This window comes from Zingiber officinale, chromosome 5A, assembly GCF_018446385.1.
Source record: "Zingiber officinale cultivar Zhangliang chromosome 5A, Zo_v1.1, whole genome shotgun sequence".
Taxonomy (NCBI): Eukaryota; Viridiplantae; Streptophyta; class Magnoliopsida; order Zingiberales; family Zingiberaceae; genus Zingiber; species Zingiber officinale.
The window spans coordinates 148,502,582-148,522,906 of record NC_055994.1 but is presented as its reverse complement, the minus strand read 5'-3'; the positions used below and the strand labels follow the sequence as shown (position 1 = coordinate 148,522,906).

The 20,325-nt window shown below is 44.2% G+C and overlaps 1 protein-coding gene and 1 long non-coding RNA gene across 6 annotated transcripts; both read left to right on the top strand.

Moving 5' to 3' along the window:
• Nucleotides 1-465: 465 nt before the first annotated feature.
• LOC121982377 (clathrin interactor EPSIN 2-like) lies at nucleotides 466-5,967 on the top strand. Of its 4 annotated transcripts, none has more exons than XM_042535400.1 (14): nucleotides 466-641; nucleotides 1,098-1,195; nucleotides 1,291-1,342; nucleotides 1,505-1,584; nucleotides 1,659-1,737; nucleotides 2,019-2,102; nucleotides 2,211-2,356; nucleotides 2,432-2,767; nucleotides 2,983-3,021; nucleotides 3,109-3,204; nucleotides 3,269-3,501; nucleotides 4,170-4,354; nucleotides 4,577-5,192; nucleotides 5,315-5,967. In XM_042535400.1, the coding sequence occupies exons 2-14, from the start codon at nucleotides 1,161-1,163 to the stop codon at nucleotides 5,734-5,736; spliced, it is 2,403 nt and encodes an 800-aa protein (XP_042391334.1). In that variant the 5' UTR covers nucleotides 466-641; nucleotides 1,098-1,160; the 3' UTR covers nucleotides 5,737-5,967. The 4 variants fall into 4 exon arrangements, with proteins under 4 accessions (XP_042391334.1, XP_042391335.1, XP_042391333.1 ...); XM_042535401.1 differs by having other exon boundaries at nucleotides 1,094-1,195; nucleotides 3,278-3,501; XM_042535399.1 differs by having other exon boundaries at nucleotides 1,094-1,195.
• Nucleotides 5,968-8,449: 2,482 nt separating this feature from the next.
• Nucleotides 8,450-10,505, top strand: LOC121982376. Of its 2 annotated transcripts, XR_006112086.1 has the most exons (3): nucleotides 8,563-9,808; nucleotides 9,895-9,947; nucleotides 10,315-10,505. It is a non-coding gene; the product is annotated as an uncharacterized LOC121982376 (long non-coding RNA). The 2 variants fall into 2 exon arrangements; XR_006112085.1 differs by having other exon boundaries at nucleotides 8,450-9,947.
• The last annotated feature ends 9,820 nt before the right edge of the window (nucleotides 10,506-20,325 follow it).

Below are 20,325 nucleotides of genomic sequence, written 5' to 3'. Positions count from 1 at the left end.
TCGAAAAAGCGCATCAGAGGATCTGGGCTGCCCCGCGCAATGGGCTAAAAGTTTGCACTCGATCCATTGGGCCACACACAATGGGCTTTCGGCCCCGTAATCCTCCTTCCGATTGAACCGCCGACCATATTTTGAAATCGAATCGACCGGATCGGTTTTCTGGAAAGACCTAACGAGATAGTCAAGTCAACGACACGCATCTGGAAGCTTCTTCAAATTGCGAAGTTTAGTTCGACATGTGCTTTCTTATTGGTTTAATTTATAATTGTATTAGTCATGTGATTGGCCAAATCGTGTGTTCCCTGACACGGTAAAGATAGTGGATTTTCACCGCCACCCGTAGAGGACCCGGCATGATATCGATGATATCCCGGAACGTGTGGATACGGACACGTGTCGGTCAAAAATTACCTGCTCCTCCCTCTCCGTATTATTTCCTTTTTTTTTTTCATTATTCCTTTTCTTTATTTTTTCTCGGTCTCCTTCCTCCTCTTTTTCTCGAGTAGAGAATCTCAGGCGCTTGTTGTATCGAACCAACAGATCCACGTCTCGTTCCTTCACCGATCTCATTCCCACGGTCGGTGGATCGGTTCCCTCCTCGCTCGCGTGAATCGGGATCGTCAAGACCGTCGCCTGCGCAGGTATTCCCTTTTCGCTTCATTTAATCGATCCATTTGTCGTTTTAATTGACTTGAAGTGTCGTTTATTGGATCTCATCTTGTTTGCGTGTTTTACGTTTCGAATTTTTTATATTTAAAATAGATTCGATATTGTTGAGGCAAAAATTTTAATTTTGTGCATAAGATAATGTAACTGCAGTTGGGGTTTCCTTCGATTTTATGTTTTTTTTTTACAATAAACGGATCTGGTGCCATCTTCGATGAACTTGAGTTTAGAGTTGCGGATTTGATAAAATGAATCGAATCTGTTAAAGACTCGCTGATTTTGTCGGCTTCTTTTAGTTGATCATCAGGAAGAATAACCGTGATTTCATTCTTTTTTTTTTTTTTTTCATTTTGTTCGTTCTATTTTTTTTTTCTTTTAGTTGATCACCTGCCAATAAAGTACTAATTTTTTTTCATTGTTCTGGCAGATAGTTTGTAGAGGCAGTATTGAATAAGCGTTCCTGTAAGCCTAATTGTTCTAGTCCTCTAAAGATCATGAAGAAAGCTTTTGATCAAACTGTTCGTGATCTGTAAGAATTTCTCTTGACATTGTAGAACTATTTGACATTGGCACTTCAAAATAAATTTCAGTTTCGTTAATTGTTGATTTTTACATATCTTTTAGGAAAAGAGGAGTAAATAAGAACGTTCTGAAGGTTCCTAGTATAGAGCAGAAGGTTTGTTATGCGACATAAGTATTACATTTGAGTTCCTGAGGGTTGACAATACTGAGAGCATACCATCGTAAATAGAGGATAATGATTTAATTGAAAGAGAATGAAGTTCTTCAACTGTGAATCTGACATACATGCCTGTTTTTATGTATATTTTGTCTTTAGATTCTCGATGCAACCAGCAATGAGCCCTGGGGACCCCATGGATCACTTCTGGCAGATATTGCACAAGCATCGAGGAACTAGTATGTACTTTATCTACCCCCATCTACTGATTCAATTGATCTTCCTGGAATCTAACGTTTCATCTGAATTTAAGTCATGAATACCAGATGATCATGAATGTAATATGGAAGAGGATCAATGATACTGGAAAAAACTGGCGGCATGTTTACAAGGTATTTTAAACAATTTTTTTTATTCGATTGGATCCAGGAAACAACCTCTTGCAAAAAGCAGGATAAGGTTGCATATAATGGATCCTTTTCCGGAATCCCGCATGGAGGGAGCTTCATGCACCGGGCTGACCTTTTTTATTTTTATTCGATTGGATCTTGTGAAGTTCTTTCTTTCAATAATTTGTATACTGTTCATGAAATGTACCATTGCTTTTTATTTTCATTTTGTTTTGATGAAATATTTTTTTAGTTAATATGCTTATTTTGATTGTGAGATTCAGGCATTGACTGTTTTGGAGTACCTAGTTGGAAATGGATCTGAGCGAGTAATTGACGACATGAGGGAGCATGCTTACCAGATATCGGTAGTGCAATATTCATAATCTTATTGTTCTTCCACAAAAATGTACATAGCCTTGATGTTAGTGTTGTACATTGTGCTAGTTTAACTGGAAATGATGCTTATCTTTCAGACTTTATCCGAGTTCCAGTACATTGATTCAAGTGGAAGAGATCAGGGAAATAATGTTAGAAGGAAATCTCAAACCCTCGTAGCTCTAATTAATGATAAAGAAAGGATACAGGAAGTTAGGCAAAAAGCAGCAGCTAACCGGGACAAGTAAGGTTACTGAAATCTAAAATAATTATGGTATGGTTCACTCTGCCTATTAACAGTTCTTCTGTTCTTGTGTAGATTTCAAAGTACACATTCAAGTAGGCCTGGTTCATATCCAAGCCCAAGGCGTTATGGTGATCGTTATGATGATGATCATTATGATAGTCGTTATGCTAGTAGAGATGATGACCGGTATGGTAATCAGAAGGAACGCAATTGGGGTTACAAAGATGATGATAGAAGTGGCAGGGTTAGCGATCCATATGGTCGAGAGGAAGATCGTTATGGTAGGTACTCTGATGAACATTATGGAAGAGATGGTTATAAGGATGATGAGCATAGAGGAGGTCAGGAAGGTGATTATGGTTCAAGAAATACAGGTAGAAACCGTTCCTTTGATGATGATGACCGCAGGTTAGTTTTTTGCTCTTACTACATCTGTACTATTGTTTCTCATAAAGCAGTAAATCATCTGGATTTTAGTTGCATTGTTATGTGTTAATGAGTTGATGCTAGTTTGCTTAGTAAATATTGTATTGTCCTCTTCCATTGAGTAAAATTTCTTTAAACATGTTCATTAAAGAATGTTTTAAAAATCATGTTTGTTTATGCTATCTTTTATGTTGAAGTGTGGGTGGCAGAGTTGACCATGTTCCTCGGGATGAAAGGTGAGCAGTTTGAATTCTTTGGTATTGCAGTTGTGAATCTTATAGCTGTGCGCCTTTCTTGACTAACAAATTTTAATAAAACACCAGAGAGCTGGACCGCAGACTTTCTGAGCAGAGTAGTGGTGCACCACCAAGCTATGAAGAAGCCACAAGAGATGTCCACAACCATGTGCAAGAAGATAGGTACACCTTGAATACAATCATATCCTGTTATGGAAATTCTTTTTTCTAACAACTCCACTTGTAGAAATATCAGTGGAGTTAAAGCAGCTGCACCAACAGCACCTTCTTCTTCTGTACCAAGCACAAACTCTCCTCCACAAACTCTGAAGCAGGGTTCACCACCTGTGCCAGCAGCTAGCTCCACTGTCAAAATTGAAAACCATGGTTCAGGCAATGTTTCATCTGCTCTATCTAAACAAACAAACAACAGTAATAGCAATGGTTTTGATGAGTTTGATCCACGAGGTTCGGCATCAGGTATTGAATTTTTTTGGTTATCCCCAGAGTTTAGGAATACTAGTCCCATTTCTAAACTTAAATGTGTGAAAAATATATGAACCAGTAATTGAATTTGTGCACCCTACATATTGCCCAACTACATACAAGAACTGAGCACTATTCTTGCAAATCTGTGGTATGTAATTCGATGATCAAGCACATTACATTTGATCTGATTTAACCCTTTAACCTAAGATTTTATCCTACTCTTTCAAAATTGTGCGTGGAAATATAGATTCACAGTAAAGAGTACTGGTTTAGAAATTTGGGGTATTAACTTAATTAGTTAGTCATTGGTGTATGGTTTGTCAAAACTAGTTTAAGTTGGTTGTCTGTTTCTGTTTTAGCTTAAGGTACTCTACTATTTTCAATGCTACAGGAAGTATGGAGTCTCATTTGTCCATTGTTTATATGCATACACATAAACAATATCTTTGTTTTAGACAATTATATTCTCATAATAATGCATTTGTTCATATCTTTCTCCTTTTTTTTTCATAAAATATTTATTGTACCTGTTTGCCTGGTCTTTCTATATCATCTGCTTTTCTTCTTAGTATATTAATGCTTAAGGCATTATTCTCTTTTTCAAAGTTGTGGATATTCTAATAAGCAATGACAATTACTTTGTTTCTTCTTCTACTCAGCTGCTCCACCTGCTGCAAATAATCCTGAGATGGACTTATTTGGATCATCATCAGATTCAATTTATTCGCTTGCTTTGGTACCCTTGACAACAATGAACACTGAACTTGAAACTGATGTGCCAGAAAATTCAGATTTTGGAGCAGGTTTTGCTGCCAAATCATCAGTGCCTGCTGGATTGAATCAGGTTTTTCTCATCATCTTTATACTCGCACAAATTGCAGTTGAAAATTATCGATTATACTATCAATTTCAACTCACAAGGACTGTTGCTGTTGCAATGAATTTCAGAATCTTTTGCTTGTATACCAATTGCGGCTTTGCTGCCTTGTTGTGTTTGTTTATATTTGCTATTCTCATATATATTTGAATTGAGCTTGATTCTTTCTTGTTTTGACTTCTTGTACAGTCTAGTGAAGATCCCTTCGGAGGTGCTCCTTTTAGAGCTACTCAAGAAAGCTTTCCAAGTCAGCAACATAGTTTTGCTCCCGTCGCAACCATTAATTCTTCAATTTCAACTGGAGGAGCTGAAATACTCGCATCTACTAGAAGTTTTGACTTTGATGGTTCATTTGGTGGCATTGCCTATAATCATATACCAAATGATCAGCACAATGATTTTGCAAACACCGCGAATGTGACTTCCGATGCCCTTGCACCCCAGCCAAGAAATGATATGTCAAATATGTTTGGCCCCCAAACAGGAGGAACAACCTTTGTTCCTTATATTCAGGAAGCTCAACCTGTTGCACCGATTCATATACAAGCCAACCACTTGACACAGGCTGGTGTTCCTTTTCCATCACAGGCAACTCCAGTGGCTACTGGTATTGTTCGCCCTGCTGCTCCTGTAAATATGCAGACCAACCAGTCGAATATTGTTTTACAACCGGGTTGGCATACGCCCATTACTCCAGAAGTTTCAGCTACGACATCAGCATCTCCATCGAAGGACAAGCTTGTGAAATCAACAGTTTGGGCTGACACATTGAGTAAAGGCCTAGTCAATCTGAATATATCAGGACGTAAATGCTCTATCTTTGGATCTATTTTTCAATTGTTTATGCTTTTTATTCTGCAAATGCAATAAAAAACAATAAGAAAATTTCTTTGTTGGGTCTCATTTTTATCTTTCATAATTTTGCAGCGAAAATCAATCCTCATGCTGATATTGGTGTAGATTTTGCATCTATAAACCGAAAAGATAAATGGAAAGAAGAAAAAAAGACTTATGCTGCTCCACTAGCTACTGCAACCATGGGTAAAGCTATGGGATCTGGTTCTGGCATTGGGCGAGCAGGTGCAAGTGCTCTCGCAGCCCCGTTGAACCCCATGGTTGGCCCGGGCATGGGTTTCGGAATGGGAATGGGTAGTAGCGGTGCTATGGGAAGGGGAACAGGATTTGGAATGGGAATGGCAGGCTATGGTCAACCAATGGGGACGGCGAACATGGGAATGAATCAGGGAATTCCTCCACATCCTGTTGCACGAGCTCCTGGTGGAGGATACAACCCCATGACGATGAGCAATTATGGTTCTCAGCAAGCATATGGAGGAGGATACATGTAAAGAATACACCAATTCTTGAGTGTGAGTTATATATATATATCGAGTTGACTCCCTAAGTGTATTTGGGCTATTTCAATCAAGGAGGTATAGAAGGATCTTGGTGCTTCAAACGTTACGAACGGTCTTGCTGTACATTGCTGATGACTCGGGATCGGATTTACCCTTGTGAATTTTTGGCTTGAGATTTGTTTTAGCACTTGTGCTTATAAAATAAAGTTTCATTGTTCTTTACGCTTATAGGGGTTTTACATTTTACTGGTTTAATCATGTGCTCAGGTGGATGACAATCTAACATGAGGTGAAACTCGGTTCGACTAGTCGGGATGTAATATCGTCATCTTGAAGGATATTTTACGATTAGTTTCAATGCATCGAAAAAACTGAGTACTTTTACTTGGTCTTTTTTTTCTTGAGTTTCTTGTACCTTATATATATTTGGTTAATTAAAATGATGGTTTATATTATAATTAAACAAAATGCAAGATTCTAAATATAGGGATAATCTAAGTTGGCATAGCTCAATACAGGCTTAAAATGAAATGGGAGGGCATCAACAACCAGGTATCACCAAAGGTATAATACATTGCCGTCGATAGTCCTAATAATCTAGTAAATATTTGAAACTCAAAAATCGTGTTAAGGGCATAAATCTCTGCTCACCTCCGGTCCCTTGGTATTAAATAATTAGAATTCATTACATGCAAAAACTTGGCAACAAATGGTTTGACTCCAAAATCGTAGCAAGGACATCTAGCTTTGTTGCAGAAGAATCTCCAAAGAGGTTTATTCCAGTTCCTTATTCCAGACACGAAGAAGTTCTACTTGCTGTGCTGGTAAAATTTTGCCAAACGTCAAAGGAATCATCGGTGAGATTATTTTGAGTAGATATCTCAGATTTTGTATTGCTGCTTACCATCTGTAGCCCATCTTGAACAGAAAATTCAGAGACACTGTCTCCTTTGTCAAGATGGGTTTTGTCTTTGACAGAATTTTTTTGAAGACTATCTTATCACTCTGCGTGGGCCAAAAATCTTCTTGAAACTCTTTGTTAACTGATATCACCTGATTTATTTTCAAATCCTCCAAATGCCTCTATTTTTCTCAAGTTGGTCTTTAGTATCTTCAGTTATGGCAGCATGACTAAGACTGCTAACTCAAGAATCTTGAAAAAGGCCAAGTGATTTGGGACTGACAACAGAAGGGCTTGTGCTAGCAGCTTGAAATTCAGCATTCATTCCAGACACCAAATGAACCTCATATTGACAATGTTATTGACAATGTTCAGTCCCCTGTCCTTAAGCATAGACAATGTTATTGACAGCATTCATTCCAGGCGACCCCGCGGTCTGGCGAGGCGGCAAGAGGCGTCCTCGCCACCGGGGGAGAGCCGCCCAAATCTACATTATGCCCTCATGTACCCCGACAGCACTATGCCCTCATCCCCTCAATCTAGAGAGTCATATTTACATCCATGAGTAACAAAACTGGACCAAATTTCAAACAAATCAGCAGATACTGTCTTTGGCACGCAGACAACAGATACGGCTGCACACCAAATTCAGTCATGATCATGAAAGGGCACAATGAAGACACTCACTCTCGTAAATCCAGCTACTGACACCACTAAGCTATTCCCCCTCCAAACAGGGCAACATCACAAAAGAAAGACAACAGCACTAAACAGCAAAAATATGTTCCTCCTATTACTGAAAAGCTTGTGCCACATACACTGCACCCCCATCGAAGGAAGGGCATCACCAACACATAGAAGGGGTCCAGCCACAGCCAGTCCATGAGCTCAAACTCCAACATCACTCCAGTACCTCAACGTACACCTAAGCTAGACCACCCTCACTGAGGGAAACCAGGATCGAGAATGCACAACTGGAAAATCTGTTGTGGTGTTGCATCAATCTCGTTGGATTCTTATTCTATGTGATATGAATACACTTGATTTATCAAGTTGGTTGGGAAATGAAGTAATAGAATCTGATTTCTGATACCACATCTACCATCATACATACCTCATGCAAATATCAAATGCAATAATAATAATAACATAACCAATTTTTCCAACTTCATAATAATTTCTAAATCACTAACTAAATATCACAACTAAATAACTAAATATAATCACTGAGTAACATTTCCAAACGCTCTTCTACATAATGGACATATCATATGCTCTCTAAACCAAGAATCAATACAATCAACATGAAAACTATGAAGACAAGTGAGAGTACGAAATTCTTCACCATTTTGAATTTCTTCGATGCAAATTACACACTCTGATAATTCATTTGACTGATCTTCTGTGTAGATCGATACAGGAAATATCTGGATCTCATGTTCTTGTAGCCCCATTGAAGAAGGTGGATTTGCAACGGCTACATTTGGAGTTGTAGCTTGAGGTGCATTACGGGATCGAATGCACCACCAAAGTAATACTGCTAGCACACTAAGTAAAAGCACTATGCATATAGTAACTCCAATAATGAGTAATAATGAAAAATGCATAGGTTTCTTGTCCAACGGTAAACTGCCAAAAAGGGTACCATGCGGTGATAAATGACGGGAAGAAACTACAAAATAAAATTAATGTATGAGGATATATAAAAATTTATAACATTTAAAAAATTACTAACATAGAACAATTAAAAATACTAACAAGATGATTAATTGTTAAGTAACATCTCACCTGAAAAGTTGGCCATCCAAATTACCTTTAAAAGTACCTGTAATTTTTAAAATGTTAAATAAAAAGATAACTAATATAAATTTATTTAAAAACTAAACTAAATAAATTTGTATTTATTGGACATAAAAAACACTATAACTAATCCCATACACAAACAAACTTAAAACCTAATCCTTTCCCCTTCTTCCTTCCTGTTCTCAGATCGCCGCGGCCGATCGAGGCGGCCTATCGAGGCGGCCAACTCGATGCGCACGGCCATGAGTGAGGCGTGCGGCCGCGGGCGACCACGGTCTCCTCGCAGTCGGGCTAGGCCGAGGAAACTTCGCGGCCGCCCAGATCTGTCAAATATCTGGGTGAGGCGACCTCAGCCGACCTCCGGCCGGGCGAGGGCGGCCCTCCGGCGGACGGGCGTTGCGGCCGCGGAAAACTTCGCAGCCGCCCAGATCTGGCAAATATCTTACCTGAGACTAGATCGGAGGACTGGAATGAGCTCCGCTGTCGAAGACTGGAATCTGAGAGGCTGAGCTCCGCAAGACTGGGATCTGAGAGAACTGAGCTCTTCTGTAGATGACTGGAATCTGAGAGGAGTGAGCTCCGCTGTCGAAGACTGGAATGAGGACTGCGCTCCGCTATGGACAACAGGAATCTGAGAGGTATGAACTTCGCACGATCTTGTGAATTAGGTTTTAGGAATTAAAATGGGAGTTAAAACCGATTGGGAATGGGATATCCACAATGGGAGAAGATGGAATGGGAAAACTCCAAAAATAAATAACCCCACCCAAAGTTTGAAGAAGCACCTCCATATGGTAAGCCTAGAAGAGGAACCCTCAGAGATAGAGAACCCCCGAGTACTTTGAACTTGATAGGTTCAATTTTGAGCTCATTGCCGCCAATGGTATTAAGATATGGATTATGCAGGATGACATTCTGTTTGACAATATTTTAGTAGCTAACTATCGAACGATGAGAAGGTTGCTGAGATGGAAAACATAAGATTTGAAGAAACGACTTCTGGGTTTGGCTTCTAAGACGAACTTTCAAGATTTCCAGGTGATGATGCCACTCTATGTTTTAAATTTAGTTGAGGAACATGACATTCTTAATCTCTTTGATTTTTTTTTTCTGTTGCAGAGGAGAATATTAGCTGACATTCTTTTCCTAGAGCTTTACAAGATTAAAATCCCTCGATTCAAAATTTTCAATTATTGTCAATTTCTTATTGAAATAATGCTCCCCAAATAGTCCTATTAGTTTCTTTCTTTAGATTTCCTATTTTAATCCCTAGTATTGAGTTAGTATTGATTTCTTTTTAGGATTTGATTGATAAGGTAGACAAACAAACTACACTTACCATTAACGGAGCTAGCCTCAGTTAAGCTTTGGATTTATCTTGACTTAATGTAAATTCAGTTGTGAGCTAAATAACTTATTAACTCTTTGAACCTTATTGTATCCAGGAGTAGTAGATGAAGAGCTACAAATAGACGTTCCACCTTCTTCATCTTTAAGGGTAAGGTTCTTAATTGCTTTGTTATTATCTTAGTTAGTCCATTATATTATTGATAGCGTATGTAAATTTTGGTTGAGAATATAAGTTAAATAAATAGTTTTTGCTTATTTGGGTAATGTTTATTGTGTGTTGTGCATAACGAGTTGAACTTGCTTTCTTGTCAGCTAGGATTTATACAGACTTTTAATTATTTGAGTTGGTCCTTAGCATATTACATATTTTAGTTGAGAATACATCATTTGAAAACTCTTAGTTCATCCTTTAGGACGCTTACTTAAATATTTTTTCTTTTCTAATAGAATATTCTTTTTAGTATGATTATCTATTTATGAAATATATTAATTAAATATTTGTAATATTAATGCAGAGAAAAAGAATGGAGAAGATGACATCATCCATTTCATGAGAATTTGATACCGAAGTAAATGGTGCAAAGATTAGATTATTTGTGTTATTTAAAATTTTATTTAGTTACTAATGATGATAATGGTTTAGTTTACTTGGATAATATGAATATTTATTTATATTAGTGTTAATTGCATGTTATTTTTTAATTAAGATTTGATCTGGTTACTTTTGACCTATATTAGTTATATGCTAGAGCAACTATTGCATTGAAGCTACTAATGAGATCATTCCGCAACATTTGTTAAACTTGTCCTTAATCAACTAATCACATTAGTTAGGCCCTATGTGCTCCACAACCAACAGGCATGTCATCCATATGGATGTACTTTCTTGGTGTTTGATGTTTTGATCGAAACTATAATTATGAAAATAAACTATTTGTTCCAATTAATTCAGACGATTCTAGCTATTTAGGAAATTGGCTAAGAAGATAAGATTGGGAGGAGTTCAACTCAAAAGTTGAATATAATTGCGGGTTCAATTCAATTGAATTGCTTGAACATTAATCATAGTGGATGAGGAGTCTACTCGAATTTATCAAAGTGACTAAGTTCAATTGATGTGGATAATTTGTCTAAAGTGAATGAGTTTAAGATTAGATATGATGGTTGATGTTAAGAAAGAGTTTTTTTAAAAATTAGAAAATATCTAAATTATTATATGAAAAGTATATTTTCTATTATTTTGTAAAAAGTTTGTAGTCACTTGATTTCTACGAATAAATCCCCTAACTTTCCCCTCAAAGAATCCAAATGATTTGCTCTGTATCATATTCACTTGTTAATGGCTTCAATTTAAATGGGAAAACACAATTAATATTGATCTGTGTCGGGCTCTTGTTAATTCAACTCCAAGTATCTTTGAAATAACAGAATCCGAGTCTGAATACTAACCTTGAAAGAAACAAAACAAAAAATTTCAAGTGACAAAGCCCTATGCTATGAATGAACATCACAAGACTTTACTAACAGGAAGCAAAAATGCTCATGTCGAAGCCCTCTGAATGAAGCAAAAATTTGTGGTTTTCTGGCATCTCGCATTTCCTAATTATGCTCTACAATTGCACAATTTGCCGACGAAAAGTAATTATATTCATCTATACAGTTGTCAAAAATTGTACTGTAGTGTGATCTGCGTATGCATGACGACTAAAGTGCAAGTGCTCCTACAATAACATTGTTGTCGGAATCAGGAATTGAAACCTTTGGCTTGGACATAACCCGTGTAAATCCGGGAAAATTTTTAAAATAGGCCTAAATAGCAAAGTTATTACAAAATAGGTAAAATTAAAATTTTTTACAAATCTAGGTGAGATGAATTTATATCCGGAATTTAAATCCCGGTATTTATTATTTTTTATTTATTTCCTTATTGATCCGGTGGTAAGAGCCCGGGACCTCCTAACGAGGGTCAACGCCACGTGAAGGTCAAAGGGTCAGGTGGTCCGTCGAAGAAGGGTGAGCCGACCGGACGCATGAAAAAAGGGCAGGCCGATCGGCCTGCCCGTAAACGTCTGATAGTGAAAGACGCCCTGACAGGGGTCGGGGTTCCGACGCTCAATGAAATAGTAAATAATGACCGAACGGAAGGCCTAAGAGAAGGCAAGACATAATGGGCGTGCCGGCCGGCTGGCGCAGGGAATTAAGGCCGTACAGACGACGCTCTTCGCGCCGGCCGGACGGACGTCCCGACCGGGCGGTGGGTGAAGGATAGGAACATCTTCTGACAGCCATCAAGTCCTATGTCTAGGCCATATTCTAAGTCTGACAACAAGGTGTTCTGTTGTCCCATCGAAGACGTGATTGGACTGTAGCAGTATGGTGTCAGGTAAGCTCTCTAACAGGTACATACCGAGGTATGGGCTGCGGACACGTATGCGTCTCGGTGGACGTGCATTAGTTCTTTCACCGCTCTATATAAAGAGCTTCTTACTTCGCTGGAGGTACGCATTCTACAAGCTTCGGAGCCACTTTTTCCACCACTCGCTTACCTGACTTGAGCGTCGGAGGTTCGCCGCCGGGAATCCCTTCCCGACCCGACTTCTGTGCAGGTTCGCCGGAGATTCGTGCGACCAGACGGAGGCCTACACCCTCGACTAGGAGTGCGCCACGTGCCCAGCGTCCTTTGGTTCGGCGATTCGGACAGGATCAATTTGGCGCCGTCTGTGGGAACGCTCCTGCATCCGATCGGTAGCCATGGACGAGGCTGGACGACAACACGTGGTGACGCTCTCGAACGAGGAACTTGACGCTCTGATCGAGATAAGGGCCGCCAAGCTCATGGAGCAAAAACAAAAAGCCACAGCCGAGCGGCCTGAGCAGCAAGCAACATCGGCGTCTGGTGGTCGAGCGGAAGCACCACCGACCACCGTTGCATTTCATCGAGCCCTATTCCGCACCCCTGAAGCCGTACCAGCTCATAGGGATAGGGGATCTTCTTCGGATGAAATGCCTAGGCGAGATGACAGAAAGGGGAAAGCCCCCCGAGTGGACGCATCGCCCGAGCGGATCAATCGCCAATTTTCAGAGGCTATTCTACGACGATCGGCGAGTACGATGGGACAACCGACCCAGATGATCATCTGGGTAAGTTCGATAACACAGCTACTCTCCATCAATACACAGATGGAGTAAAGTGCCGAGTTTTTTTTACCACTCTCTCGGGATCGGCTCAACGGTGGTTTCGGAGATTGCCGGACGGATCCATCACGAACTTCAAAGATTTCCGAACGGCCTTCCTCCACCATTTTGCGAGCAGTCGATGCTACCAGAAAACGAGCGTGAGCATGTTCGCCATCAAGCAAGAAGCCCGTGAATCGCTTCGAGCTTACATCCAGCAGTTCAACCAAGTGGCGATGGACATTCCAACGGCCACCTCGGAAACCATGATGAATGCCTTCACACAAGGCCTGGTAGATAGGGATTTCTTCCGATCGCTCGTCCGAAAGCCGCCCCGAGACTATGATCACATGCTACACCGGGCAAACGAATACATCAACGTGGAAGAGGCACAAGCGGCTAGGAAAAAAGAAACTCCAACCAAGCGGGCTCCTCCAGCCGAGCGGAAACAGCACGCCGTTCATCAGCCGCCCAGAGGATCAAGGGCCGAAGTAATCCGATCCCCCTATGCCAGGTCCCACGTGCAAGAGGTAGCCGCCGCCCGGCCCAAGCCAAAAAAGAAATTGACCCCGATGTTTTGCTCCTTCCACCTGACGGATACGCACAACACAAGGGATTGTCGAAGTCTTCCCTTCGTGGCTCATCCTGCGCCCCGGAATGCTGGACGACGGTCTCCCTCAGTCGACAGGCAACGGAGAACTCATGACGCCGATCGGACGCGAGCTGATAGGCCACAACAACATAATCCCGATCGGCATCGTTCCCCAAGGAAGGAGAATCGTCGAGCGTCCAGAGAAAGGTCTCGACCATCCTCTCGGGAAGAGGAAAATAGAAGCAATACTTCCCGAGGTGAGATCAACGTTATTGCTGGCGGGCCGACCGGAGGAGACTCCAACCGAGCTAGAAAGGCGAGCGTCCGGCAGCTCCAGATTCATGCGGCCGGCTGTAGCCAAGAACGAGCGGAAGGACCCGAAATTAGTTTCGGGCCCGGGGACTTGGAAGGAGTTGAAGTACCCCATGACGATGCTCTGCTCATCAAAGCGGTAATAGTCAATTACACTATTCACCGCGTATTTGTTGACACAGGGAGCTCAGTCAACATCATATTCAAGAAGGCGTTCGATTAGTTGCAAATTGATCGAGCCGAGCTGTTACCCATGACAACTCCGCTCTATGGGTTCACTGGTAAGGAAGTTCAGCCGGTCGGACAGATCCGGCTGGCTACCTCGCTGGGAGAAGAGCCGCTCAGGAGGACAAGAACAACAAACTTCGTGGTAGTCGACTCTCCCTCTTCCTACAATGTCATTTTGGGACGACCAGCGCTCAGCGAATTCCGAGCGGTCGTCTCAACCTTCCATCAGAAGATCAAGTTCCCCGTGGAGGACAAAGTGGGAGAGGTACCAGGAGATCAGCTAGCAGCTCGGCGATGCTACATCGAGATGGTCCGAGCAGAAGCCAATTCCGCTCGGAAGGTGCCCCGGATTGAGGTAAACGCCATCACCGAAAAGCCACCCTCTTTAATTTATGAAGAAAAAGAGGAAGTGCAGATTCACCCAACCCGATCGGATGCCACGACTTTTATTGCGTCCGATCTGGAGGAGAAACAGAAAGATGAGCTGATCCAATGCCTCCGAAGAAATCATGATGTCTTCATCTGGTCGACACATGAGCTGCCCGGAATTTCGCCGAGCATAGCGCAGCACGAGTTGCATGTCCGACTGGACGCTCGGCCAGTGAAGCAAAGAAAAAGGGACTTCAGCGCCGAGCAGAATGCCATCATCCGGGCGGAGGTAGAAAAGCTTTTGAAAGCCGGACATATACGCGAGGTGCAGTTCCCGAGCTGGCTGGCTAACGTAGTATTAGTCTCCAAGCCAGGCAACAAGTGGAGAGTGTGCATTGATTTTCGGGATCTCAACAAAGCTTGCCCGAAAGATTTTTATCCTCTGCCCCGGATAGATCAGTTGGTGGACTCTACGGCCGGCTGCGAATTAATCTGTATGCTCGACGCCTACCAGGGCTATCACCAAGTGCCGCTCGCCTGTGAAGATCAAGAAAAGGTTAGCTTCGTGACGGCCGACGACACTTATTGCTATAATGTAATGCCGTTCGGATTGAAGAATGCGGGGGCCATATATCAGCGCTTGATGAATAAAGTATTCAGAGAGCAGATCGGGCGGAATCTAGAAGTTTATGTGGACGACATTCTCATTAAGTCCGGCCGAGCGGCCGATCTCTTCAAAGACATGGAGGAAACCTTCCGAACGCTGCGCAAATATGGAGTCAAGCTAAATCCCCAGAAGTGCCTGGTCGGAGCAAAAGGAGGGCGCTTTCTGGGGTACATAGTGACCGAGCGGGGAATCGAAGCAAATCCCAGCAAGGTGAAAGCTCTACAAGATATGCCGCCTCCAAGAAATACAAGGGAAGTGCAGCGTTTGACCGATCGGATCACCGCTCTGTCCAGGTTCATCTCCAAAATCGTCGACCGGAGCCTTCCTTTTTTCAAGATCTTACGCAAAGCTACAAAATTTTACTGGGACGAAGAATGCGACCGGGCGTTCGAAGATTTGAAGGCATTTCTGAACTCTCTCCCGATATTAGCCAAGCCGACTGCGGGTGAGCCACTTCATATGTACTTGTCTTCAACTGAGCATGCAATCGGCTCAGCTTTAGTGAGGTCGAGCGGAGAAGAGCCTGTATATTTCCTTAGTCACATTTTAAAAGATGCTGAATCGCGCTACACTGGGCTCGAGAAGCTGGCTTTCGCTTTGGTCCTGGCCGCTCGGCGTCTTCGTCCATACTTCCTGGCGCATACGATCATTGTCAAAACCAATAGCCCGCTCGGACGTGTCCTACTAAATCCAGAGGCATCCGGACGACTCATCAAATGGACGACGGAATTAAGTGAGTTCGACATCCAATACCAGCCCTGCTCGGCGATCAAAGCGCAATCCTTGGCCGATTTCGTGACTGAGGTGCAAATGCCGGAGCCGGAAGCTATGTGGAGAATATATGTGGATGAGTCGTCCACTCGTCTCGGAAGCGGGATTGAAATATTGTTGCTCTCCCCTCAAGAAGAAAAGATGCACTTATCCGTCCGGCTGGATTATAAAGCTACCAACAATGAAGCAGAATATGAGGCCCTCATAGCTGGCTTGCAGGCTGCCCGGCATGTAGGAGCCGGTCGGGTAACGCTTCATTCGGATTCGCAGTTGGCCGCTCAGCAGCTCTCTGGTACCTTCGAAATTAATAATGCTCGACTCAAGCTCTACGTTGAAGCCTTCGAAAAGCTCAAAGCCGATTTTAGAGAAGTTATTGTTCAGAAGATACCCAGAGTAGAAAATCAAGCGGCCGATGAGTTAGCCAAGCTCAATAACGCCGATCGCCATTCAGCAGCCAATTGAAAAAGTATTGTTGGTGGCGCATGTCGACCGGATGGCAGGCCTCACGATTCCGAGCGACTGGAGAACACTCATCATAGAGTTCCTCCGCTCGGGCGCCACACCATCCAATGAGTATGAAGCTCAGCTGCTAAGGAGAAGAGCCGGTCGGTTCACACTCATCGGCGATCAGCTTTACAAAAAGGCTTTCTCACGCCCGTTGTTGAAATGCGTGAGCTCGGAGGACTCGGCTTACATCCTCCAAGAAGTACATCAAGGATCGTGCGGAGGGCATCCGGGCGGACAATCGTTGGCCAAGAAGATCCTCCTGGCCGGGTACTTTTGGCCGACTTTACAAGCAGACGCCGCTCGGACCGTGTCGACGTGCCTTTCATGCCAGAAGTACCATAACTTCAACCACCGACCGGCAGAGGAAATGAAGGCATCTACAGTCTCGTGTCCGTTCGACCAGTGGGGAATGGATATCGTTGGTCCATTTCCTATGGCGACCGGACAGCGGAAATTTCTACTAGTGGCGGTAGATTATTTTTCCAAGTGGGTGGAGGCCGAGCCGCTAGCCAGGATCACCGAACAAATGGTCAAAAAGTTCATATGGCAACACATCATTTGTCGGTTCGGCATCCCTCGCCGACTGATTTCCGACAACGGACGACAATTCACAGGGAAGGTGCTGGAGGATTGGTGCAAGAGCTACGACATCGAGCAACACTTCACGTCCGTGGCTTATCCCCAAAGCAACGGTCAAGCCGAAGTAGCCAATCGGGAAATTCTTCGTATTCTGCGCGCTCGACTCGACCACTTGGGAGGAAGTTGGCCGGATGAAGTGCCGGGCGTCTTGTGGGCCATCCGGACGACTCCGAAGGAAGGGACGGGCGTCACACCATTCCATTTGGTGTATGGTGGCGAGGCAGTTATTCCGGTTGAAGTCGGCGTCGAGTCCGTCCGGATTCAGAGTTATGATGATGGCAACGCCGAACGGAGGAACATGGAGCTGGATTTGGTCGACGAGGAGCGAGCCAAGGCGTCCGTTCGGCTGATGGCGTACCGGCAGCGGATGAAGCAAAATTACAACCGCCGTGTAATCCCCAGATCATTCCCGGTCGACGATCTTGTCTGGAAGAAAGTCAAGCCGGTCGGCAAGTTATAAGCTCCCTGGGCGGGCCCCTTCAAGGTTATTGAGAAGCTCCGATCGGGGGCATATTATTTGGAGGATGAAGACGGGCGGCAGCTGGATCGACCGTGGAGTGCGAATCATCTCCAGCCTTATCGAGCGGGGTGAAAGGTGCACGAATGTAAATCATTTTTGTATATGTTAGTCGCACATGTCCTTGTAATGCAGGAAGCAAAATTAATGCAAAGGATGGCCAATGGATTCACCGATCGGCAGCGTCAAAATTAACCTTGAAAACCGTCGAGCTCCGACGTTAAATATCGAGAGACGAGCCGGCGTCTATAAACATCCGAGCGGAAGACCGTCGAGCTCCGACGTTAAATATCGAGAGACGAGCCGGCGTCTATAAACATCCGAGCGGAAGACCGTCGAGCTCCGACGTTAAATATCGAGAGACGAGCCGGCGTCTATAAACATCCGAGCGGAAGACCGTCGAGCTCCGACGTTAAATATCGAGAGACGAGCCGGCGTCTATAAACATCCGAGCGGAAGACCGTCGAGCTCCGACGTTAAATATCGAGAGACGAGCCGGCGTCTATAAACGTCCGAGCGGATAGCCATTCACATGATACAATCAACGATAGCCTGGTCGTTAAGACCAACATACGGCTGAGCGGCTCGCTTATCCAATGTGTACGGAAAACCCCTTTGGGGGTAAGGCATAGAGCAAAAGTTGGTCAGTAGAAGTTAAAAGATATTAGCGTGTAAACGCCGAGCGGCTGCTCAGTCGCATGATAAAAGACATTGAAAACAATCGACTTGTCTGGTAGAGCGTGGTGCCGAGCGTGGTGCCGAGCGGAAGAGTTTTAAAGAACACTTCAGTCGTGACGAGAGAAAAATTTCTTGCCAAAACAGAAGTTGAAGGAACAGAAAAGATTATCTATTATACACTGGGTGAACCAAAAAAGTTGGGCCGAACGGCTGGAATACAAAAAAAGTTCATACACAGAAAAAACAAGGCTTATCACGCGTCAAAGTCAAAAAGAGTGTCGGGGATGGCGCCCATCACGGTCGCGAGGTCCTCGGGGGGGATGGCTAGCTCGGCGGGCAGGTGGCCCTTGGTCTTCAGGTAATCCACCGCCGCCTTGATCGCTTCTTCGAAAGTGAGGGATATCTTGTCGGTAAACTTCTCTCCGAAATCTTCCGAGCGGAGATACGCCTTCCTCACTTCGTCAGAACGGGCCGACTCCCCCTCTTGATATTCTTTGAGCGCGGCGTGGGCAGCGTCGCTGGCGGCTTGGAGATCCTTCAAGTCTCCATCAAATCTTTGGAGATCGGCCGAGCGACTCTCCTTCTCGGTAGCCAGCAGAGCATCCAGATCCTTGATGCGTTGCTCCAGCCCTCGGATCTCCACCTTCATCCGGTCCATATCATCGATGGCCTGGAGCTTCCGGGTGGTCGCCGTCTTGATCTCCTTATCTCGTTGCTTGATCATCGCCTCAAGCCGAACGACCTTGCTCGCCAGATCGGAAGCCCTTTTCCGTTCGGCTTCCAGTGATTTTTTGGCCTTCTCCAGAGCGGCCGTCGATTGTTGGTTGTCCCCGGCGGCTTTAAGTTTTCTCAGTTCGTCCTCCAGCTCGGCCAACCGATTGCTAATGGCAATCTGCTCCACCCAGTTCTACGAGCAAAGGTGAATAGGTTAAAAACTTAATTCAACAACACGAATAAAGAAGAAGAGCATACCCCGGTGGCCTGTTGGAGGTTGCTGTCGCCGAGCTGCCTAGGAGTCATCGCTTTTATGCGACGCCGAGCGTCCTCCCAAGCTTTTGCAAGGGGGCCCGTCAAGGTGATCTGTTGTTCAGGGACCACTGGCCGATCAGCAGCAGCCATGTATTTCTCTGAGGGGAGGTGCAAAACGGTCTTAATTAAATTCGAGCCGCTCGGCTCGCTCTGAGAGGCATTGGCCTTACCGGTGGACGAGGAGGGAAGCTCGCCCAAACGCCTGATACGACGCAGAGTTCTAGAAGGGCTGGATGACGGCACCTCAGAGCTGGCCCTCGGAGAGCCATGTGGGGTCGGAGTACTCTCGAGGGAAACCGTCCCGGACAACATCGGAGCATCCGCGCCCCGCTCGGGCGGTGGCTCATCAAGTGGAGTGGAGGCAGACGCAGATTCCGGTCGGCGGCGCTTCCGAGTGACTAGCGAAACATCGTCGGCCGAACGGCCCTCCACCTCGGCTTGGGTATGAGGTTCTGTGTCGCCCGCTGCCTCCTTGTGGGAGGTAGTAGCTGCTACGGCTTCAGGGGCGTTCTGAGTCCCCTCACTTGCTTCGCCGGTCGGATCAGCTAGACTAAGGCCCCGCTCGGCGACCTCTTCGTTCGTCACCGCCTCAATCTGAGCGGCTTTCAATTTGAGCTTCTCAGTCGCCTTGGCGCGCCACATGACTTCAGCTGCAGAAGCAAAAAATAATTCAGTTAGAACAAAACAAACGGGAAGATAAGGGAACTTACTCATACTGCAGGGCAAATCGGCTGTAGTAGAGGACAAGCCAAATAGGTGCATTACTCCCGGAAGGAGCAGCTTGTCAATATGATAACGCTGACCAACCAGCCGTTCGGCTGCATTGGCATCGCCGTCTGCCATTTGGTACGAAAAGTTGGCCGCTCGGGAAAACGTATATAGAAAAAGTGCTCCTTCCAATGTTTGTTGGAGCTCGGAATGCCATCGAAGAGGACGAAACCTATCCTAGATTGAAAAACAAAAGTTCCCCACTCGGCCTGCTTGGGATAGTAGAAGTAGTGGAAAATTTTTGGGTCTAAGGGGATGCCGTTCAGTTTGAACAA